At 43.7% G+C, this 24,150-nt stretch overlaps 1 protein-coding gene across 2 annotated transcripts in view; it reads left to right on the forward strand.

Moving 5' to 3' along the window:
• Positions 1 to 24,150, forward strand: part of ATP8A2 (ATPase phospholipid transporting 8A2) — a 442,872-nt gene that overhangs the window by 32,813 nt on the left and 385,909 nt on the right. For both annotated transcript variants that reach the window (XM_065895899.1, XM_065895900.1), the window contains exons 6-13: positions 3,018 to 3,091; positions 4,971 to 5,040; positions 5,674 to 5,801; positions 7,072 to 7,183; positions 13,214 to 13,379; positions 16,953 to 17,080; positions 17,910 to 17,987; positions 20,450 to 20,538. In XM_065895899.1, the coding sequence (XP_065751971.1) occupies positions 3,018 to 3,091; positions 4,971 to 5,040; positions 5,674 to 5,801; positions 7,072 to 7,183; positions 13,214 to 13,379; positions 16,953 to 17,080; positions 17,910 to 17,987; positions 20,450 to 20,538 (845 nt within the window). The remainder of the gene's footprint in view (positions 1 to 3,017; positions 3,092 to 4,970; positions 5,041 to 5,673; positions 5,802 to 7,071; positions 7,184 to 13,213; positions 13,380 to 16,952; positions 17,081 to 17,909; positions 17,988 to 20,449; positions 20,539 to 24,150) is intronic.

Consider the following 24,150-nt stretch of genomic DNA (forward strand, 5'->3'; position numbering starts at 1 on the left):
CCTGTTACGTTTTGCCACCTGCATTTTTATTTCAATTAAAAAAGGATTTTGTTGTTTTAAATGGAGCTCTTAGTATGTGCCAGAGGCAGTGTTAGGCGTTGGGGATGCAGATAGGAATTAAGCATGGCCCCTGCCTTTCTTTTGCCTTTAAGCTGGATACGAACTTCAGATGTACAGAGGCTCTGAGATTTAATTTTTACCACCCTTCTTGATGCTGAGCCCGATTCCTTAGACTTACCCACACACTTTGATAAGCAAATCAAGGCACTAATAGGATGACTTTTAGCAACATTCCTTTGTCCTGATAAAATATTAAACACAGTCACCTGTCAGGCCGTTTTCCTGGATTGTAAGATGCAGTGGTTTTTTTTTGTTTGTTTTTGTTTTTACAATTCTTGATTTCAAAGAGATGAGTAACATGGATTAGAATAGGAAACAGAAAGCATGGTGCCCTTTTGTTACTGAACCAAACGTAAGTCCGCTTGCCCGCCTGCAGTAAAGCCCATCTGCTGACACGGGGTCGTGGTGAAGGGAAGTGCAGTCCTTTTTTTTTTTAGATTTCTGAATAGGTATATGCATGTGCTTTATTTTATTATTATTTTAAAATCTTTATTGGAGTATAATTGCTTCACAATACTGTGTTAGTTTCTGTTGTACAACAAAGTAAATCAGCCATATGCATGCATATATCCCCATATCCCCTCCCTCTTGAGCCTCCCTCCCACCCTCCCTATCCCACCCCTCTAGGTCATCGCAAAGCACCGAGCTGATCTCCCTGTGCTATGTGGCTGCTTCCCACCAGCTATCTATTTTTACATTCGGTAGTGTATATATGTCGATGCTACTCTCACTTCGCCCCAGCTTCCCCCTCCCACTCCACGTCCTCAAGTCTGTTCTCTACGTCTACATCTTTATTTCTGCCCTGCAACTAGGTTCATCAGTACTATTATTATTTTTTTTTTTAGATTCCATATATGTGTGTTAGCATACGGTGTTTTTCTCTTTCTGACTTCTCTCTGTATGACAGACTCTAGGTCCGTCCACCTCACTACAAATAACTCATTTTCGTTCCTTTTTATGACTAATATTCCATTGGCATTCTTCATAGAATTAGAACAAAACATTTTACAATTCGTATAGAAACACAAAAGACCCCGAAGAGCTAAAGCAATCTTGAGAAAGAAAAATGGAGTTGGAGGAATCAGGCTCCCCAACTTCAAACTATACCACAAAGCTACAGTAATCAAGACAGTATGGTACTGGCACAAAAACAGAAATATAGATCAATGGTACTGGATAGAATGCCCAGAGATAAACCCACACACATATTTATGACACCTAATTTATGGCACCTAATTTACGACAAAGGAGGCAAGAACATACGATGGAGAAAGGACAGCCTCTTCAATAAGCGGTGCTGGTAAGTGCAGTCTTTATTGCAGGTGCCAAGCAAGGAGTGCAGGTGGCTAGTTCTCAAAACACCCGAACTCCCCAAAGGGTTTCAGCAAAGCATCTTTAAAGGCCAGGTGAGGGAGGGGCATCCCAGGGTAGGCGATCAGCTTGTGTACAGTTCTGTGATTGGTTGATGGTAGTAACAGGGTGGTGTCACAGGTTTAACATTATCGTTCTTAGGTGCCAGCAGGTCTGGGGGCTATGTGCTCATGGTCATCAAGTAGTTAATTTCTCCTATTTGGTGGGGGTTTTAACATCTGTGAAACGACCCAGGAAGTGTGCATCACATGCTGTTATCTAGGTACTTCAGCCAGGAGCTAAAGCAGAGGATGTGGGGGAGAGGTTTGTCCTGGGAAGGCCCCACAGGGTCCTGCTCAGTTAGACTTTGAGTTTTGAAATTATATACCAGGAACAGCCTTGCTTGCGCTGTCAGAGAACTCCACCATCCTCACTCTCACACTCACGGTGCCCATTCGGTTACGCTCAAGGCTAACACGTAGCCGTGCCTGCTTCATGTCTGGTGCTGGCATATCCCTCCTTACTCATTGCATCAACCCTGCAAGGTCAGTGGTGGCGTCTCCCATTTTATAAGTGAGGACACTGGAGATCAAGGAGGTGGAGAGCTGGCTCTGTGAGTCCATGTGTGTCTGTGAAGCTCAGATCTGAGCCTGGGCCTGCCTGGCTTGAAAGCACATGTCCTCTCCAGCCCGGTGTGTCTGTGAGGTTATTTAAAGGCCCTGTGGGCCCTCGGCCGTGGGCTTGTGTCCTGCAGACGAGCACCTGTTTCCGTGGCTTGGGGGCTTCTGTGATTCTTTTCTGGCAATTTCTTGAGGCCACACGAATCTGTTTCACGTGGAGTATTTCCAGGGGACCTTTGAGATGCATTGTTCCTGCATGATTTTAGTATTACCTTTTAATCAGACCACTGGGCTTCCAGCCCGATGGCTTGGTTTTGAGTCCTGGCTCTAACACTCACTGGTTTTGTGACCATGACCCAGTATTTCACTTTGTATCTCAGTTTCCCCAGATGTGAAACAGAAGAAATTTGCCTGTTGATCCCCACAATAACCCCATGAAATATGTGCTGATGACCTCGTTGGACAGGTGGGAAAAGTGAGGCACCAGAGTTTGCATGAGTTGCTCGAGGTTTACGTGCACTAGGAAGGGGTCCCACGGGGGATTTGACCCAGGCGTCCAGGCAGGCTCTCGAGCTGTGCACTTCACTGCTTACCCTGCTGCCCACAGCTGTGGGGATAGATGTGCACGTGTCTGTAAGCCAGTGAATAACTGTGAGAAAGTGAAACCTGATGGTTGTTTTGACTCATCTGCTTTCTTCTCCTTTTTTTCTTCTCCGTTCGGCATCATTGCAGAAAGGCAGTATTGCCTTTTGTCTGTATTGAAATGTTCCTTTTATTCTTGTCGAGGAAAAGAATTTGAGCTTCTCTGCCTTAAACTTCACGGCACACGTATACAGTAATTTTTTTTCTCCTGATGTTTAACCACTTTTATCACCATTTGCGCTTTCCTGTCTCTCATGTTTCTTGGTCCTTGTTCTTGTGTTCTAGGTAGCCGTGGGAGACATCGTGAAGGTCGTCAACGGGCAGTGTCTTCCCGCAGATGTGGTCCTGCTGTCCTCCAGGTCAGGTGGCTCGTGGCATGGTTTTGAAATCGATGTTGAAAACAATGGAGTGTTACCTAGTGCCTGCAGAAGCCTCCAGCTACCTTCCCTGCACCCTCTGGGTCACCACCCTCTCCCCCGCTTTTTCTTCCTTTACTTCTTTGCATTTTTTTGCCTTAACCCTGAGTTTTCTTTCTCCCATTCATTTCTTTGTACTTTTTTTCTGAAGTCTTTTTATATTTATTGATGCACTTTCATCTCATGGCTGTTCTGGGCTGTTCCTCGTTTGTGGGGATACATTCCAGAGCAGTGGAGTGATTTGTTCGGTAGCATCCAGGTCACAGCGTGTCTGAAACTTCAGGAGCGTCTCTGGTGGGTCCAGCCAGCAGCCTTCTCCGCAGAATCGAACGCCTCCCCTTACGGTAGTTCAGAGACCCACAGGCACTTCTCAGTGTGCACATGACTTGTAGATGGTCCGTATTTTGCCCCCTTTCTGTCTAAGCACCATTGCCATGTTTTTTAGGTAATTTTGTGCTACAGAGGTTTCATCACCAAATGGTGTAAACGATAAACAACACGGTCCTTGACTTTTCCTTGGATGATACGTAAAAGTATATATCAAAGAAGGAAAGCCAGAATCAGGATAAGAATAAACTTCTGTTTGAGTGCAAGATTAAATTAGATGATGCCAAGACTAAACCTCCCTGTACTGACGTGCTGCTGGGCATCAGGTCTCCCACCGCATGCGTTTGAGTGCAGACAGACTCTCTCATATGGGATTGAATCACTTATTTTGTCAGATTTTAAGGCTTAGCACACACTTTCTGCTTGAGATAAAACGTTTAATAAAAGGACCCCAGGCCTGTAGAGGGGGAAAGGCCCCATATACACGGGGCGGGATTCCTGCTTGTCCCTATTGATTAGTAACAGAGAAACTCTCAGAAATAGTAAAACGTTGATCACTTGAGATCGTTTGGGTTATGAGTTTTGGGTGTGACCCTCAGAAAGCCAGCTTTGAATAAGGATTGCCTGAGCTGACATCACATTTTCCAGGTTCCCTGGTGTTTGTCCCAAGTGGCCCGTTGAGCACATGACCCCATTTAATCTTCCCAACAGCGCTTGACGGCCTTACTTGGTACGTGAAAAAACAAGGGCTACAGAGAGATCGTTGAACTCGCTGAGGCCACACGGCCAGGAAGGGCAGTGCCAGGAGATTGTACGTGGCTTGTGGTCATAGAATCTGTTAAACCCTAACTATGCTCCCTGGACCTGAACATCCAGAGTAGGAGTATAGTATCTGCCATGCTTATGTTTAAGCATGGCAGGTGCTATACTCTGTATCTGTTCTTTGAGTTCTCTGTCCTGAAAATCAGGTGTTTTGACTAAAAAGTTGCCTGTTGACACAGTAAAAACTGCAGGGAAGAAAAGCCCTGCCAAGCCTATGCCTTGATTTCTCAGTTCCTCTGGCCGTAATCTCCTGAGAAGGTATGTGTGCCGGCCTGGCCTGGCCTGGGCGGCTGTTTTGGTCAAGGGCAGGCCAGCCTCTGACTTTCAGGGTTACCTGAACCCACTGGGCGGTCTTAGCTGGGACCTCTTGTTTCCCATCACAGGCCTGTCCCCTTCCCATTCATCCTCTGTTATTTCTGTCCACTTGGAGTCGAGCGGCCATTTTGTGGGGACTGTGCGGGTAGATCATTGGAGAGACAGCTCGTCTTGGCGCTGTGCTCTCCACACACCTGTCTGTCTGTCCTGTCTGTCTCATCAGTCACTGTTCCCGTGGTGGTCAGTTATGACACCACTTTGAAGGGCCGGTCAGCAGAGTTTCCATGGTTGAGGCTTTCTGAGCTGTGAATTGGTGGAGGGGACCTTACTCAACTTTTTTTTTTTTTTCTCTCCTTAGTGAACCTCAGGCAATGTGTTATGTTGAAACAGCCAATCTCGACGGGGAGACGAACCTTAAAATACGTCAGGTAAAACGTCACCTTTTATGACTTGCATTGTTACGGGGCCCAAATGGCGACGGTGCTCCCCTCACGTACCAGTCAGTGCTTTTTCTGGAGGAAAGAAGTCAAGGAAGCACAGAGTCAGGACTCCACCACTGTGCTGACACATCCATGCTAAAGTCATAATCAACATGCCCAAACCCTTTACAGAAAGCACACTCCATTAGCTGTACCCTAACGTGGCCACAAACACAGAATAAAGTACCCCTTTAACATAGTGTGATATCTAGCACCCTGTAACTCTTCTTTAAAGAGAAAAAAATGTCTAAGTCAAATATCTAAGATAGAAAAGAAAGATATGTGGACAGAATCATCAGATGCAACTTGGTACAGCAGAAAATTTGTGTCAGAATGAGTTATTAATTGAAACTTAACATTGTTGTTATATATTGAATCCTTCCAAACCTTTTGTATTAGGTTGCTGTGACCGAAGCTGCCTGTGAAGTCCATCCTGAAGGGCGGGTAGCTTGAGGACCCCCCCCAGCTATTCCATTTTAGTTGATTCATTATTTCCTTTTGATTCACAGTAGGGACATGCTGAGTGTCATTCGTAAACCTGGAAGATTGTGTTCAGTTTCCTCTTTGGGTTGAACGTTTCAGGGTGTGAGTCACACGGCTGACATGCAGGTGAGGGAGGTGCTGATGAAGTTGTCTGGGAGCATAGAGTGTGAAGGGCCCAATCGCCACCTCTACGATTTCACCGGAAACTTGAACTTGGATGGGAAAAGGTATCGCTTCCTCTTGTCTTAGTGGATTTTCTTTTAATTTATTTTTAATGTGACTAAGAATTACAGGAGCTTTGGCAAATATCAATCTGTTTTCTGCTTTCATAATATTTTTAAAACAGATTTCTTCGTGTTTAGCTTAGATATGGGAGACTGAGCTTTTCTTGAAACACGGTTTTAATCCATTTAAACCTTCCCTTAAATTTAAGGAAAGACCTGATTTTTGGCAAGAAAATATCCCGAGGGTCTGAAGTGAGCCTCACAGAACTGGCCTGGTCTTTCTGTGTGTATTACACGCCAGGGAGGAGAGTAGTTGATTTTGGCTGCGTAAAATTGTCCAGAAAAGCAGAAGAGAGATGTCTGAAGCGTGTAAGAGCTGACATTTATTAGAGAAACATCTTTTTTCCCTTTGCTTTCTTCTGAGTAGTCTGTGTTTTTAGCAAGTTGAATGGAAGGACCGGTTACCCTTCCTTCAGAACGTTCACTGCCCTGTTGTCTCTATTCTGTTGTCTTCTAAGTAGTCTGTGTTTTTAGCAAGTTGAATGAAAGGACCGGTTACCCTTCCTTCAGAACGTTCACTGCCCTGTTGTCTGTATTCTGTTGTCTTTGCCCTCTTGGCATTTATCATTTGAGTCATTTTTTGTTGTTACATTGGGGCGTGGTTTCTCTCTTCTGCTTATCTTCAACCTGCATGCTCCTTACCAGTGGTCTCCACCTTTATGTTTTGAACAGACCCAAAGGGAAGGACCCGATCACGGGAATCAACCCAAAATAACTCTGACAAGTCAAGTGTGACACCCTTCTCGGTTTCATGTAGTACACAGGGCTGTTTTGTAGGCTCCCACTTTAAATTTCTAAATTATCACTCAGACTTTTATTTAATCATTAAGTTAGCTTTGACAGATTTGTTATTGTAGCTTTTTTTTTTTTCTTAGAGTCTAGAAACTGACTTTCCCAAATGAATAAACTTCTGGTTATCTTAATTTCCTTTTCAGATATTGAGTTTCATAAGAGAGTTATAAGAGACACAATTTCCTTTTAACGTTTTATAGGAGAAAAAAAAAAAAAACCTTTTTCTGTGTTGATGAATGGATGAGATAAACCTTGGGTAGATTAAGCCAGGGGTAACCTTTATGGCCCCTGTGTCCCAGTGAAATAGTCCAAATTTGACTAAAGGAAACAGTTGATGTATTGTGGGTTTATGTTTAAGGGGAATATTCATGCTCATTTTTTCAAAGTATCATTAAATATAAATGTTGTTTCTTATTTTTAGCCCTGTTACCCTTGGGCCCGACCAGATCTTATTAAGAGGTACACAGCTTAGAAATACTCAGTGGGTGTTTGGCATAGTTGTTTATACTGGACACGACACCAAACTCATGCAGGTAAAACATTTCTCTGCTGAAAAACAATGCTGATTTTCGTCGTTTTTTCTGTTTTTTATGGAGTAGTGGGTAGAAAATGCAGGTTTTGCATTTAGGAACCTTAAGCTTTGTCTGTGAACCTAAATATGGAAAGGAGGTGCTTTTATTTTGGTTCCTAGGTAGTTCCTCCTGACTTTCTGTTACTGTATCAAGTATTTGTTACCCCTTGCCTGAAATATCAACAGTCTTTGTTTTCTGGATTTAATGGGACAGTCAGGCCTCACCTATTTTATCTTCGAACGCGAGGGGGGATTTGTTCTAACCTCTTTATTTCTCTCTTCACTTCTCCTCCACACCCCGTTAATTAAGATGTTATAGGAAGTTGTCTTATTTAACTGAATTCTAGGCAATTGAAAATCAGTTATCTTTGAATTCATGTTTATTCTTCGTGTCATATACCAAAGAGAAAAAAATACTAAAATGATTTTGTTTTTTCTCCCTGTTAAGTTTTAAAAATTACTATCTGTGACTTTGTAGCTCACATTTCTTTTATGACATATTTTGCCAGACAGCTTTGAAATCCTGCATAAATCAGTGCCCCTACATGTCATTTCTTACATTTCTTCGGTATCACTTGGCATCTTATTTTGCTGATGGTCGCTGTTAACGAGGATTGGTTTTACAGCTTGTCTGCCCCTTTGTGTGACTTCTAAAGCACAGATCTGGCAATATTTCTTGATTTAAAAGTGTTTCGTGGCCACCGTGCACCATATCTTGTGCCGGGCTGTGTGGGTACAATAGTGAAAGGCGCAGTCTCACCCCTGGGAACCAGGCAGACTTGGGAGTGGTGGGGATTACAGAGTGGAGAGATGAATGTGTGATGCGTGTCGTTACGGGGTGCTGGGGGTCCATATGGAAGGTCATCCAGCCCAGGTTTGGAGGTGTCAGTTGACCAGATACTAAGAAGCACATTTCAGATATCAAGTTGAAGAAGGAAGGCTGTTGTGTTGGTTCACTCCTCAAGTGGTGTAGGAGGAGAGCGTTAACCATTGATTAGAGCCGACGGAGTGAGAGAGCCCTGTGTCCACACCAGCTGGGTAATGCAGTGCAGACGGGGCGGGCGGGGGGTGGGGCAGAGAGACTCACTGGAGTGGAAGAAGATTGTTGGAGCTGCCGCATGACAGGCCTCGGTGTGCAGGGGGCTTGGCTTTGATCTTCTGGGGCGGAGGGTTTGTGGAGTGGAGAGACCCAGGGGCAGGAAGCTGAAGCGGAGCTGTTGGAGGCGTTCAGTGTTGAGGGGTGAAGGATGGAGGGACCACGGCATTTGGTGATGATGGGACGTGGCCGGGCCGGGGTAGAGACGGATGCTGTCACCGGTGGCTCAGGTCTTTAGGGAGTGGTGGGGAGGGGAGAGCTGGTGGACTTGCTGAGAGAAGAGGCAGAAGGGCGTGTAGCCAGATGGCAGGAATTTTACAAGGGGGTTTTTAACACAGCGTTAGAGGCAGCAGGTGTCGGAAGTATGACCGGACCCCGAGCATCCGTTCAGCAGTGCTGTCTTCTGAAGCACGTGAGTCTGCACGGAGCAGCCCCTGCTGGGGGACCTCAGGGGAGGGGTGTCCTCGGGGTGGGGGGTGAGGCAGGAGCAGGAAGGAGGGGAGGGCCCGGGGACTGCGAGGCCGCACGTGTGGTGGGATGGTTATAGAGGAAGGTGTGTGTGTGTGTCTGCGTGTGTGTGTTCTCTGTGTCTTCTCTGTGTGTGTGTTCTGTGTGTGTGTGTGTGTTTTCTGTGTGTTCTGTGTGTGTGTGTTTCCTGTTGTCTGTGTGTGTGTCTGCGTGTGTGTGTTCTCTGTGTCTTCTGTGTGTGTGTTCTGTGTGTGTGTTCTGTGTGTGTGTGTGTGTTTTCTGTGTGTTCTGTGTGTGTGTTTCCTGTTGTCTGTGTGTGTGTCTGCGTGTGTGTGTTCTCTGTGTCTTCTCTGTGTGTGTGTTCTGTGTGTGTGTCTGTGTGTGTGTGTGTTTTCTGTGTGTTCTGTGTGTGCGCGCGTGCGTACGCGCACTGACTAGGATGTGTAAAGTGTCTTGGGTCTGAGCAGCTGTGTGCGCAGACTTTCTCTGGGTGGAGAGCCGAGCCCCCTGCCACCTAGCGAGTGTCCTCAGACTCCCCCAGGCCAGCACCCGCCACTACCGCCTAGCCCTGGGAGCCCCGCTGACCACAGATCACTTGTGTTTTTACAGTGAAGTGACAGATCACAAGGCGCTCGCTCAGATGCGGGCGGGGCCCCAAGACTAGTTTTCAGATTGTACATTTTACAAATGGAACCCCTCCCCAAGATTCCTTGTACCCTGGAGTTTTCTCTTTTCAGGGTACGTTGCTGTTTGCCTAGATCGTACGTTGGTAATACAGCTTTGCAGCTGAGGTGTAAGAGGTCAATGAAGTGACACTTAAAAATAATTCCATCCTCCCTTCAGTGAGCAAGGTGTTCACTAAGTTACCTCGTGACGTTGGCACCCGTCAGTGTGCTGGGTGCCTTCCTTGCACCTACATGTGATAAACCTCTTTGAATGGCTTATTACATGTTGACCGCTCAAGTACAGAATAGTCCAAAGCCCCAGAAACACCTGTGCTAGACTCGCTGTGCCTTTAGGGCTCAAACAATGAGTAAAAATAACAAGCTTTTGAAAGGAATATAATATAACACACATAGCTGGAAGCCATCCTGTTGGTGAAATAACATACGTTGTCTCTACTTGTGCTACTTGACCACAGAGAGGAAACACAATTGCTTTAGGGTTCTTCTACTTTTTTTTTTTTTTTTTTTTTTTTTTTTTTTTTTTTTTGCGGTACGCGGGCCTCTCTCACTGTTGTGGCCTCTCCCGTTGCGGAGCACAGGCTCCGGACGCGCAGGCCCAGCGGCCATGGCTCACGGGCCCAGCCGCTCCGCGGCATGTGGGATCCTCCCGGACTGGGGCACGAACCCGTGTCCCCTGCATCGGCAGGCGGACTCTCAACCACTGCGCCACCAGGGAAGCCCCTACTTTTTTGTTTTTTAAAGTCTCACCTCAGTGCCTTCTACTCTCCTACTTCAGAGTTCCCTCGTTTCATGTTGAGTGTAGTTACGTGTAGAAATATTTCAATGTCTGATGTTTCTGTTGGTTGATTTTATGGGAAAGAGAGATTGTCACAGTAATTCCAGCAAACAGTGCCCCATGCATTGCTCCAAGAAATTCTCACGTGTTAACTCGCTGATTCCTCACAGCGGCCCTATGAAGAAGATACTATTTTTGTTTTTGTTTTCTAGACGAGTGCACTGAGGCATCTCCCAGTAAGTTAGCAAAGTTACATACCCAGTAAGAGAGAGAGCTGGGATTCCAACCCAGGCAGTCTGGCTCCCGAGTCCTTATCTTAACTAGTACTCTGCTGACTGCTGTCTTCGAAGGGAATCAAATGTGTAAAATTCAGGCCAGATTTAAGCTTTTTCAAAATCTGACATTTTGGTCTATTTCTATTTCGAACTCCAATACTCAAAAGTAGTATTTTCTAAGGATTTTGGAGAAGAACTTTTAATGCTAGTAGGAATTTGACATTACAAGCTCATCACTGCAAGGTGAAATGCTCAGGGGATGGGGGTGAGTAGCTAGAGCCCGGCTTTCCTAAGTGCATGGGCTGAAGCCTGAAGTGTTGGGTCGTTACTCTTGTATTGGATGAAACATAACTTTTCTTAATTCTATTAACTGGCCAGGGTTCAACCACTGGGAAAGGTCAAAAGTCAATAAACTCATGGAGTCATAGAAATAACGTTTATTGTAAATTTTTTTCTGCTTGTGCCTCCAGCGAATGTTTATTAAAAATAAGATTAGCTTTTAAAAGATTGGGGTAGGCGGTCTTGAAATTGGTCTTCTGGCTCTTGCCGTGAGGCCAAAGGTGATGTGTCGACCCCATCGACCTTGAGATGATATTTGATTGGTAAGTTGTCCTTTACTGATGGATTTCCATTTAGATTCTAGAGGAATATTTTTAAAAGTCTTTAAAGGACAGATAATTCAGCGACTTAAAGTGAAGTGGGAAAAAGAGTATATGCAGAGGAAATGCAGCCGTGCTGTTTAGATACTTACAGGGCTGCAAAATCACCAGCGTTGCAAGTCCCCGACTCCCCACCCCCGCGGAAAGCCATGGTCATGGTCGCAGCAGTCCTGGGTTCGGGGATAGAATTCAGATAAGTTTCAGCCACCTTGTGGTATGAGCTACTCGAGGGAATGTAGGAAGGAATTGCCACTCATTTTCATCTCGGTTTTGTTTTCATGTTGTGACTTTATTTTGTATCCTTATATTCGGAGACATTTTCATCCTAGCTCTGTTAGGGATCAGGTGGGTTGGGAAGATGAAGAGAGAGTGCTAACTCAAGTCTGGCCCAAGGCACCATTTTTCATGGCCAGTCAGTGCCTTGCAAGTATTCAGATCACCTGATCTTGTGTATCAGTATCGCCTGTAAAGGGACAAGGCTCATGACTTGTGGACGGAGACAGTGGACTGAAGCTCCCGCCATCTCCCCCGTCCACTCCTGGCTTCTGATCTAGTCCAGGGTCTGTCCTCCTCCAAGAAGGGGTTGTTACCATCTGCTGTGTTACGTGTTAGTTTCCTGTCGCTGCCACAACAGATGACACAAACGTAGTGGCTTAAAGCAACACAAAGCTCTTAGGTTACAGTTCTGTAGGTCGGAAGTCTGCTCTGGGTCTCACCCACATCGTGATGTCAGCCAGGCAGCCTTCCTTTTTAGAACATTCTAGGAGGTTCTAGGGGAGACTCCATTCCTTGCCTTCTAGAGGCTCCCGGACTTCCTTGGTTTATGACCACCCCTCCTCTGTCTTCAGGGCCTCAGTGCTGGATCTCTTTGGCCGTTTGTCTGTACTCATATCTCCCTCTGACCATAACTGGGAAAGGATCTCTTCTTTTTGTGCTTTTAAAGACCTGTGTGATTAAATCGGGCCCATTTGGATAATTCAAGTTAATCTCTCCAAGTCAAGGGCATTTATTTAATCACACCGGAAAAGCCCCTTTGCCATATAAAGTAACATATTCATTGGTCCAGGTATTAGGACCTGGATGTCACTGAGGAGGGTGGTTACTCTGCCCACCACAACTGCCTTCAGGAATTTTTTTAATAAAATGACTTCAAGTGAATAACTGTCCGGGGCCAACAGTTCTATTGACTTTTCCACTGCTGAGGGGATATAGTTCCAAACCTGATGTGCAGTGGTCCTTGAATCTGGTTTTCATGAACCTTTCTGGACTCACTCCCGGCACTGGCTTGTTCTCTAGCTGGGCTGGTCTCCCCACCGGCAGTGAGAAGGCAGGCCATGAGCACTTACAGATGGCTGGGCTGTCTTTCCACTTTCGTCGTAACTTCCTGCCCACATTCTGTTTGTGGTTTAGGACCCCGTTCAGATTTCCACTGGCCACTAGAGCTTCCCCGGCTCTTCCTGCTTGTTTTTTGTTCATAGTTTTCCAAATGGACTCTTTATCCATCCATTTATTTTGACACCTGTTGTCCTATTTTGCATTATTGATGTGTGTGTGTTTGTGTATGTCTTTTCTCAAATTCTGAGCTACTGGGCTTAAAATAGCTCTCTGTGTGTTAATGATAGAGCTACGTTATTACTTTGAAGATTCTAGATTTTTGTGATGTAGAATCTTGGTTTCTCTTGAATTAGCAGCCGCCTGATTTCTTTTAAACTGGGCTTAAATGATCTGGAACCTGTATTCTAAGATCGTGAAAGTAGCTAATTTTATGCTAAAATTAAGAAGCACAGACTGAGTCATGCAGAGTTGAAATGTGCCCTTTTAAAATGACAGTGTGTCTTCTGTATTCTTCTTGATTTAAAACTAGCTGTTGATTCAGGAACATAGTCCACTTTTAAATCTCATTGGTTATTTGACAAAAAGATAGTCTTTTACTTTTTCTTTGTTGAATTGGGTTAACTTACCTCCTTTGCTCCCTGCTCTCTGCCCCCAAGTGTGTTCTGTGACCCTTACTGGCTTTACATGCTCTCGTACAGAATTCCACCAAAGCGCCTCTCAAGAGATCGAATGTGGAGAAAGTAACTAATGTGCAGATCCTGGTACTCTTTGGCATCCTCCTGGTCATGGCCTTGGTGAGCTCGGTGGGAGCCCTGTACTGGAATGGGTCTCAAGGAGGAAAGAACTGGTACATCAAGGAGATGGGTAAGTGGCGAACGGACTCCTTGTTGAAGCTGACCATCCTTCCAAGTGTGATGTATGTGTGTGGGCCGTGCCCTCCTTCTCCGCCCGTTGGCTGTTGTAGACAATGCCCACCCTTCAAGCACCGAAAGATGAGTCACGTGATGCAGTGAAGGTGGACACATTTGGGGATCGTTTTATATTCAGATGATTTTTTAAAGATTTTATTTATTATTTTTGGCTGCATTGGGTCTTCACTGCTACGTGCGGGCTTTCTCTAGTTACGGCAAGTGGGGGCTCCTCTTCGTTGCGGTGCGTGGGCTTCTCATTGCGGTGGCTTCTCTTGTTGTGGAGCACGGGCTCTAGGCGCACGGGCTTCAGTAGTTGTGGCTCGCGGGCTCAGTAGCTGTGGCCTGCGGGCTCTAGAGCGCAGGCTCAGTAGTTGTGGCGCATGGGCTTAGTTGCTCCACGGCATGTGGGATCTTCCTGGACCAGGACTCGAACCCATGTCCCCTGCATTGGCAGGCGGATTCTTAACCACTGTGCCACCAGGGAAGCCCTACTTTTTAAAATCTAAAATAAAGTATAGAAAATATGTAATTATATGGTCTTTTATAAGTTCCTATATAATTAACTTTATTGCCCTCTGCTTCTCTACGTGGATTTAATTACTGTCTGGTGTCACTTCCTGTCATCCTGGAGGATTTCCTTTATTATTTCTTGTAAGGCAGACTGGATAGCAACAGATTATCCCAATTTTTATCTTCTCCTTTGTCTTTTTTTTCTTTTTTTCTTTTTTCCCCGCAGTACGCAGGCCTCTCACCGCCGTGGCCTCCCCCGCTGCGGAGCACAGGCTCCGGACGCGCAGGCTCAGTGGCCACGGCCCATGGGCCCAGCCGCTCCGTGGCACATGGGATCCTCCCGGACCGGGGCATGGACCTGCGTCCCCCGCACCGGCAGGTGGACTCCCAACCACCGCGCCACCAAGGAAGCCCTCCTTTGTTTTTGAAGGATAGTTTTGCTGATACAGAATTCTTGTAGGAATTCTTGGTCGACATTCTTTTCTTTTCAGTACTTTGAATATACCGTCCTCTTTCCTTCTGACCTCCACTGTACCGATGAGGTCAGCTGTTACTCTTACTGAGTTTTCCCTTGTACGTGAGTCATTTTCTTATTGCTGCTTTCAACGTCTTCGTTGGTTTTCAGTAGTTTTGAGTTTATCCTGTATGAAGTTTGTTGAGGTTTCTGGATATGCACATTAATAGTTTTCATCAAGCTTGTTTTTGACAATTTTGTCCAGTTTTATTGCTTTTTGTTTTGAGATAAGATTTGCCAATCTCCTTACACAGCAATTCCAGAAAAATAAAATTTAATGACAAAATTTTTTTGAATAATAAATTTGAAAACTTTGGGATATTTTCTTGGAATGATTATTATTTCCATCTTTCTATATATTTTAATTAAACGGATGGAAACATTTTTTCCCCCTTTTCTTGTTACGTCATGTAGAAAACTCACACATTTTGAACTGCCCAGGAGTGTCCTTGTCGCTGCTTTACAGATGTGGGAAATGTGACTGGGACCTCATTTGTAGCTTGGGTCAAAATCCTTGATTTTGGTTCTTAAAATCTGGATTTCAACCGTGTTGTATGATGTTAGCTTCAAATGTGAAGACAGATACATTTGTTTACACGTTAGTTCCAAAATATCATGGTCTGGGTAAATAAACAGCATTGACACTATACTGGTATACAGGCTTTGTGGAAACTGTTATTTAAATTGCTCAGATAATGTCAAACTCCAGTACAGGGCGTGTGATTTACAGTGGAAGAATTAATTAATTAATTTATTTTTGGCCCCATTCATAATGCTTTGTGCCTTGTTATCTTATTAAAAAAAATTATTTTATTTTATTTATTTTTGGCTGTGTTGGGTCTTTGTTGCTGTGTGCGGGCTTCTCATTGCGGCGGCTTCTCTTGTTGCGGAGCACGGGCTCTAGGTGCATGGGCTTCAGTAGTTGTGGTGTGCAGGCTCTGTAGTTGTGGCATGTGGGCTCAGTAGTTGTGGCGCACAGGATTAGTTGCTCTGTGACATGTGGGGTCTTCTCAGACCAGGGATTGAACCTGTGTCCCCTGCATTGGCAGGTGGATTCTTAACCACTGTGCCACCAGGGGAGTCCGTGCCTTGTTATTTTAAGGTAAATTCTGAGTAGCTCTGGTAAAAGCCATCAGACTTCTCATTTGCTTCATCATTGCCAGAGCTTTGACTTCAGTTCAGAGAACTTTCCCCTTTGATGTTCACAGACCTTGTACCTCTTTACCCTCTCCTGGTCCCTCCTCCTGCCTCTGCTTTGGATTCTATCCTGTAGAGACCGTGTTCCATCAAGACATTCCTTCTCTTATGTTCCATAAATAGGCTCCAGGCTTCTCGTCTGCCTCCCTTTTTTCACCCGTTTTGCCTGTTCACACAGGAGAATTTGACCAATTCTTGGGTGTGTCCCCAGTATGCTCCTACCTTAGTGAGGTTGTAGGTATTCCTCACAACCACGTCAAATGCCTGTCCTCTTTTCTTTTTTAATTAATTAATTTTAATTTTTGGCCGTGTTGGGTCTTCGTTGCTGCGCACGGGCTTTTTTCTAGTTGTGGCGAGCAGGGGCTACCCTGTCGGCGGTGCGTGGGCTTCTCATTGCGGTGGCTTCTCTTGTTGCAGAGCCTGGGCTCTAGGCACACAGGCTTCAATGGTTGTGATACGAGGGCTCAGTAGTTGTGGCTCGTGGGCTCTAGAGCGCAGGCTCAGGAGTTGTGGTGCACAGGCTTAGTTGCTCCATGGCATGTGAGATCTTCCCAGACCAGGGCTCGAACCCATGTCCCCTGCTTTGGCAGGCAGATTCTCTTTTTGTGTGTGTGTGGTACGCGGGCCTCTCACTGCTGTGGTCTCTCCCGTTGCGGAGCACAGGCTCCGGACGCGCAGGCTCAGTGGCCATGGCTCACGGGCCCAGCCGCTCCAGGGCATGTGGGATCTTCCCACACCGGGGCACGAACCCGCGTCCCCTGCATCGGCAAGCGGACTCTCAACCTCTGCGCCACCAGGGAAGCCCTGGCAGGTGGATTCTTAACCCCTGCGACACCAGGGAAGCCCCCTGTCCTTTTTTCTGCATCCTTTTTAGTTAGCTGCCGTCTCTCTACCCTCCAGGACTAGTCTGAAGCCTCTGTTCTTCTGGGTGGCCTTCAGTGACCGGGCCTCCGCGTCAACACCCTCGTGCCTCGGTTTCCTCAGTGCCCCGTGAAGGCCTTGTTAGTCCTTGTGCCCTGCTGCACGGTCACGTTGCGGGGATGCTTGCCTCTGCTCACCCCGCTACCCCACAGCCTCCTCTGGGAAGCCAGCTCTCTGTTGGAAGGAATTGTGGCATCACGGTCTTTGTATCCACAGTTCATGCCACAGAGTAGGTGCTCCGTAACTATTTTAACTTGAATCTCTAAATGTATACTTAAGCCAAAACCTTTTTGTGAACATCTTTCAGAAAAATTCCAACATCATAAAGTACAAGGAAACTGAACAGAGACTAAGCTATTCAGATATTCTGGTTTTCTTCCACAGACACGAGCTCAGACAATTTTGGATATAACTTGTTGACATTCATCATCTTGTACAACAACCTGATTCCCATCAGTCTACTGGTGACCCTCGAGGTTGTGAAGTACACACAAGCCCTCTTCATAAACTGGGTGAGTATCACACCTGGCTGGAAGCTGAGGTGCCGGGGACGTGTCAGCTGCCACTTCCTAATACCCTCTTGGAGCCTCAGTGATGGAATTGAGCTCCCAGAAAAGGAAGAACGTTGTTAATTACGATTCAGTCTGGGAGTTTAACTGCCTAGAGAATGGGCAAGGGTGTCCCTGAGCCAGTGGTATCTGTGACTAGTCACCTAATGTCTTGTCTTCTTGGGCTGTGAGGTGGGCAGGGCAGGGGCTCTGAGGAGAATCAGTGGAGAAATGGAGCAGAACGTGTAGCAGGTGCCTGTCTCCTGGTGACGGGGGATGAAGTGGCTGCAGCTGTCCATGCTTTAAATTCTCCTTAGTGCTGAAGTAACGTTCTCTTAAGTGTGTCTACTTATGTGTCCCCTATCTGTCAAAATTCATGGTGGCAGTAAATTTGGCTTCTATTGCAAGAGTCGAGGTGGAATTTTCAAGGAACTGCCATGGCCATTAAGCACCAGACCTCAGCAGCCAGTATTTGGAGACCAGACACTTTGATGTGCGTTTTTTATTTGAGCTTCACAACAGTCCTGTGAATGAGGCGTTTGCTAAACTCAGAAGTGTGAGTTAGTCTAGGTCAGGAGATGATCACCTTGAAGCCAAATCATCTAGATAGAAATAAATACCGTGCTTTCCTCTGTATCTCAGTGTTTCTCTCCACTAATAGACACTGTATTTTCACCCCCAGGTGAAAAACTAACATTTATATTGAGTTATATGTTTTTAGTTTCTTCTTAATCTAAATGAGGAATCGATGGTAGATAATTTCTGAAGTGCCCCACCCCCTTCTCTCTTTCAGGACACAGATATGTATTATCTAGGAAATGACACTCCTGCCATGGCCAGGACATCAAACCTTAATGAAGAGCTTGGGCAGGTGAGAGCCTCTTTGGGGACGGTGTATGAACACGGTGGCGGACAAATGTTGGAAGAACCATGGAGAGATTTTGCAAAAATAATTCTCCATAAAGGTGGTTTTGATGTCTAAAAGAGCTCTGTAGTACTTGGAGGTACTATTAAACACAAATGTTAACTGATTTTGACTTACTTTTTGAGGCATGGGTATATCTTATAAGCTGGAAGGTTTCTGTGACAAATTTAGTGCAAAAAATACAGCGCAACATTACTTTGGACTCTTAAAATTGTTAATCAGGGACAAGTAAAGGGAAAATAATGGTTAAGATCCTCGGATATTGGGTAATTGTACAGAATATGTAGGGGCTGATTTGAAGGACATAAGTCCATACAGTCTCTCACGTGTTCCAGGTTTTATCTCTGGAACATTTCAGGGAACCGGTTTCTTTCCCACCATCACCCTTAAACCCCTGCTGCCTTTACTGATGCATTATGTCTTCATCTTCTGTTGAAATCACTGCAAGGAATACCTCTTTTGAATGCATTGCAATTACAGATTATAATTTCATTTTATAAATCTTATGTGAACCTCCCAACAACCCCAGGAGGTGAGTGCGGTATATGTAGCAGGTGAAATTTACTTCCTGTTTGAAGCCTTCTCCAGACTTCCAGGAAAGTTAATTTATCTCTCTTCAATGTTTCCATAACAATTTTTCCAAACATAAATACAGTAAAGTAAGAGGTGTGGTAGTAATATATGTCCATTTCCATCCTGGGGCTTTTGAGCCCATTCGAAGGTGTGGACGTGCCTGAGACACGGTCTTTGGTCGCCTCTGTCATTTTAGCACAGTGCTCAGTATGACTCCGTTCTCAGTTGCCGTTGAACTGGACCTGGATGATTGAAGGACTCAACATACTCAAGCACCCAGGATGAAATAGTTCATCCCAATTGGGAATAGGGAAAGTTTTCATGGGGGAGTTAGTTTTGAGTTGGAACTTAAAGGATAACTTAGTGTCCAGTAGACACAAGGATAGAAAATGCTAATAATTCCTTATTATAAAATGTCCTTTTTAAATATTTTGATATCATCTTTAAATTTTTTAAGAAAGAGGCAGAAAGAAATACTGCTTCTTGGAAGGCGGATCCTACTGAGCTTTTTGTACCCCTAGACTTACTGCATATAAAACTTATATAAAAACTTATTATTTATAGTTAAAGCGTTCATTACCCATAGTGTACTGATTTCATATTTCTAGGTACTGTTTGACTTCTTTAGGATCATTAATAACCTTTCTTTACTTAAAGGGCCTTGACTTGCTTTAAAAATAATTCTCAGTGTATTTGCTTATATTGTATCAGTAAGAAAAAGTACAGTACACACTTCACGTTATTAATCCCTCTTCTACAAAACAGTGCAATGTGGCTTCCCTGGAACAGTTCTTGGGGATCACTGGAGTCTCCCTCACATCTTGCCGCGATCATGACCCCTCTTTAGAAAATCCCTGAGAAACTGGAATCTTTCCTGGAGACAATTCTGTTGATGACTCCCGCTCACCAATCCATGATGTAATTTCCCAGAAAGTTACACATAGAATGATGTTACTTATCTTCTGGCCAAAACTTTTATTTCATAGATATGGAAATTGAGTCCAAGTAGGGTGAGGTGACTTTTCCCGAGCCCACATGGCTGGTTAGTATCCAGAGCCTGACCTGGACTCTCTTCCTTTGTGGTCCTGAGTCCTTTCTCCCCCTCCCTCTCACAGCATCCACCCGGGAGGGCAAAACTCACACAGCACACGTGCATTTGGGTTCATCTCTTTTGCAGTCAGTTAATCATGTCAAAATGGTTTGCTTATTAACCTCCACAGGAATTTCTCTTTTCACCTTTGTATATTGAGAGCTTAGTGTGTTATATGTGTGAAACTTCGTGCCTTGGAAAGTTATATCATCTGTAGCAGTTCCAAGCTGCCTTCACGTAACCCCACTGTGATCGTGATCGAGAGGCTTCGTGTTTGTTCCGTGCTGTTTCAGGATAGGTCTTCTTAGCCCAACTAGGGGATGGATTCTGAGAAAGAAATATATCGTGGTTGCCAAAGTCTGAGCTTGTTGTCTTGACATATTGGACACAAGAACGAATTCTGTATAAGTGTCATTGAGATGCCTAGTGGCAGGACTTGGTTCTTACGGATCTGAAATGGATCCAGAGCTGTTACTGAAGCCTCCTTTGTACATTTCCACACAATTGGACTCTAGAATTGGTTATTGAAATGGTTTTTAAGTGGCCTAAGCATTAAAGTATATTAATTTTTTAATAATACATAATTATTACGTATAACATATATATAATTATAAAATATATTTTGCTCGCTTAAGGGAATTTACCTTTGAAAGCTAATACAGATTTTGAAAAACACAGAAGAAAAGACTTCATTTGTTGGTGTCTTACATTCTTGGTGTATGTTTTTTCCTTTTCTCTGATTTAGGTAAAATACCTGTTTTCTGACAAAACTGGAACTCTTACGTGCAATATCATGAACTTCAAGAAGTGTAGCATTGCTGGGGTAACCTATGGGTGAGTGTCTTGATCACTTTCTGAAAATTTTATTTGTATTCTTCCAACAAAATAAGTTTATTTTTAGCTGCTTAGTCAAATACCTTGACTTTCTGATACTTTGAAAGGACATTTATAAGGGATGTAGATGTGTAATTACTGCTGACGGTGTTTAAAACTGAATGGGTCCCAATTTAGACCAGTTAAAACATGATTTATTCCTGCAAATACTAACCTAGTGAGAAATCTCAAGGAATCTATAAATTTATATTTCTAATCTAATTATACATTTCTTACTCATGTTTTGATCTGAACGCCATTGTTTTTTAATTGAGGTATAATAGACATGTAAAGTTATATTAGTTTTAGGTGTACAACATAATGATTTGATGTTTGTGTCTATTGCAAAACAATCACCACAGTAAATCTAGTTAACTTGTCAGCATACATAATTAGAAATTCTTTTTTTTCTTGTGATGGAATTTTTAAGATTTACCCTCCTGGCAATTTTCAAGTTTGCAATAGAGCATTTAAAAAAAAATTAAACAGTTTTTTTTTTTAAAATTATAAATGTATGTATGTATTTATTTTTGGCTGCATTGGGTCTTTGTTGCCGTGCGCAGGCTTTCTCTAGTTGCAGCGAGCGGGGGCGACTCTTCATGGCAGTGCATGGGCTTCTCGTTGCGGTGGCTTCTCTTGTTGCAGAGCACGGGCTCTCGGCAAAGGGCTTCAGTAGTGGTGGCTCACGGGCTCAGTAGTTGTGGCTCATGGGCTCTAGAGCGCAGGCTCAATAGTTGTGGCACATGGGCTTAGTTGCTCCACAGCATGTGGGATCTGCTCGGACCAGGGCTCGAACCCATGACCCCTGTGTTGGCAGGTGGATTCTTAACCACTGTGCCACCAGGGAAGTCCCTGTAATAGAACATTATTAACTATAGTCACAATGCTGTATGTTACATCCTCATGCCTTATTTATTTTATATCTGGAAGTCTGTACCTTTTGACCCCCTTCACCCATTTCACCCACCCCCTATCCCTGCACCTGGCAATTACCAATCTGTTTTCTTTATCTTTGAGCTTGGTGGTTGTTGTTTTTAGATTCTACATATAAGTGAGCTTGTTTTGTTTTGTTTTTTTTTTTAGATTCTACATATAAGTGAAATCATACAGTATTTGTCTTTCTCTGTCTGACTTATTTCCTTAGCTTAATGCCCTCAGGGTCCATCCATGTTGTTGAAAATGGCAAGGTTTCATTCTTTTTTATGGCTGAATAGTATTCCATTGCATATGTACCATGTTCTTTACTCATTCACTCATCGATGGATACTCAGGTTGTTCCCATGTCTTGGCTATTGTAAATAATGCTGCAATGGACATGGGGGTGCATAGCTATCTTTTAGAGATACTGTTTCTGTTTTCTTCAGATATATACCCAGAAGTAGAATTGGTGGGTCATATGAAAGTTCTATTTTTAATTTTTGAGGAAGCGCCATACTGTTTTCCATAGTGGCTGTCCCAATTTACATTCCCACCAACAGTGCACAAGGGTTCTCTTTTCTCCACATCCTTGTCAACATTTATTTCTTGTTTTTTTTTTGGTAATAGCCATTCTAACAGATGTGAGGTTTTGATTTGAATTTCCCTGATGATCAGTGATGTTGAGCACCTTTTCACATACCTGTTGGCCTGCTGTATATGTTCTTTGGAAAAATGTCTATTCAGAGCCTCTGCCTATTTTTAAATTGGATTTTTTTTTTTGCTATTGAGTTGTATGAGTTCTTTATGTATTTTAGATATTAACCCCTTATCAGCTTTATAATTTCTAATTTATAATGGGAGCAAATATTTTCTCCTGTTTGGTGGGTTGCCTTTTCATTTTGTTGATGGTTTCCTGTGCTGTGCAGAAGCTTTTTAGTTTGATGTGGTCCCATTTCTTTATTTTTACTTCGCTTTTGGTGTCAGATCCAAAAACTCATCGCCAAGACCAATATCAAGGAGCTTATCACCTATGTATTCTTCTAGGAGTTTGACGGTTTCAGCTCTTACATTCAAGTCCTTAATCCATTCTGAGTTAGTTGTTGTGTATGGTGTAAGATAATAGTACAATTTCATTCTTTTGCATGTGGTTGTCCAGTTTTCCCAACACCATTTATTGAAGAGACTCTCCTTTCCCATTGTATATTCTTGGCTCCTTTGTCATAAATTAATTGATCATATATGCACGGGTTTGTTTCTGGGCTCACTGTTCTGTTGCATAGATCTGTGTATCTGTTGTTATTCCAGTACCATACTGTTTGGACTACTATAGCTCTGTAATATAGTTTTAAATTAGGGCACGTGATGCATCCAGCTATGTTCTTATTTCTCAAGATTGTTTTGGCAAATCGGCCTCTTTTGTGGGTCTGGATAAATTTTAGGATTGTTTATTCTGTTTCTGTGAAAAGTGCCACTGGAATTTTGATGCGGATTGCATTGAGTCTGTAGATTGCTTTGGATAGTGTGGACGTTTTAGCATTATTAATTCTTACAATCCATGAGCATGGAATATCTTTCCATTTACTTGTGTCTTTTAAAACTTAACGTATTACAGTTTTCAGTGTATAGGTCTTTAATCTCCTTGGTTGAATTTATTCCTAGGTATTTTTTTTTTTTTTGATGCAGTTGTAAATGGGACTTTTAAAAAATTTCTATTTTTTAATTTTTATTTTTGGCTGCATTGGGTCTTTGTTGCTACACACTGGCTTTCTCTACTTGCAGGGAGAGGTGGCTACTCTTAGTTGCAGTGCGTGGGCTTCTCATTGTGGTGGCTTCTCTTGTTGAGGAACACAGGCTCTAGGCGCACAGGCTTCAGTAGTTGTGGCTCTCAGGCTCTAGAGCGCAGGCTCAGTAGTTGTGGCACACGGGCTTAGTTGCTCCGCGGCATGTGGGATCTTCCCGGACCAGGGTTCGAACCCGTGTCCCTTGCATTGGCAAGCAGATCCTTAACCACTGCTCCACCAGGGAAGCCCCGTAAATGGGATTTTTAAAAAAAAAGTTCTCTCTGTTAATTCTTTATTAATATATAGAAATGCAACAGATTTTTGTATATTGATTTTGTATCCTGCAACTTTACTGAATTTGTTTAGTTCTAACAGATTGTTGGTGGAATCTTTTAGGATTTTCTATATATAATATCATGTCATCTGCAAATAGTGACAGTTTTACTTCTTCTTTCCTATTTAGATGCCTTTTACTTCTTTTTCTTGCCTAATTGCTCTGGCTAGGACTTCTAATACCATGTTGAAAAAAGAATACGAGAGTGGGCATCTTTGTCTTGTTCCTGATCTTAGAGGAAAATCTTTCAGTTTTTCACTGTTGAGTATGATGTTAACTGTGGGCTTGTCATATATGGTCTTTATTATATTGGGGTACATTCCCTCTGTACCCATTTTGCTGAGAGTTTTTTTTTAATCATATATGAATGTTGAATTTTATCAGATGATTTTTCTGCATCTGTTGAGGTGATTATATGATTTTATCCTTCATTTAGTTAATGTGGTGTTGTCATACTGATTTGCAGATATGAAATCAATCTTGCATCCCTGGAATAAATCCCACTTGATCATTGTGTATGATGATCCTTTCAGTGTATTG

This window comes from Phocoena phocoena, chromosome 18 (genome assembly GCF_963924675.1).
Source record: "Phocoena phocoena chromosome 18, mPhoPho1.1, whole genome shotgun sequence".
Lineage (NCBI taxonomy): Eukaryota > Metazoa > Chordata > Mammalia > Artiodactyla > Phocoenidae > Phocoena > Phocoena phocoena.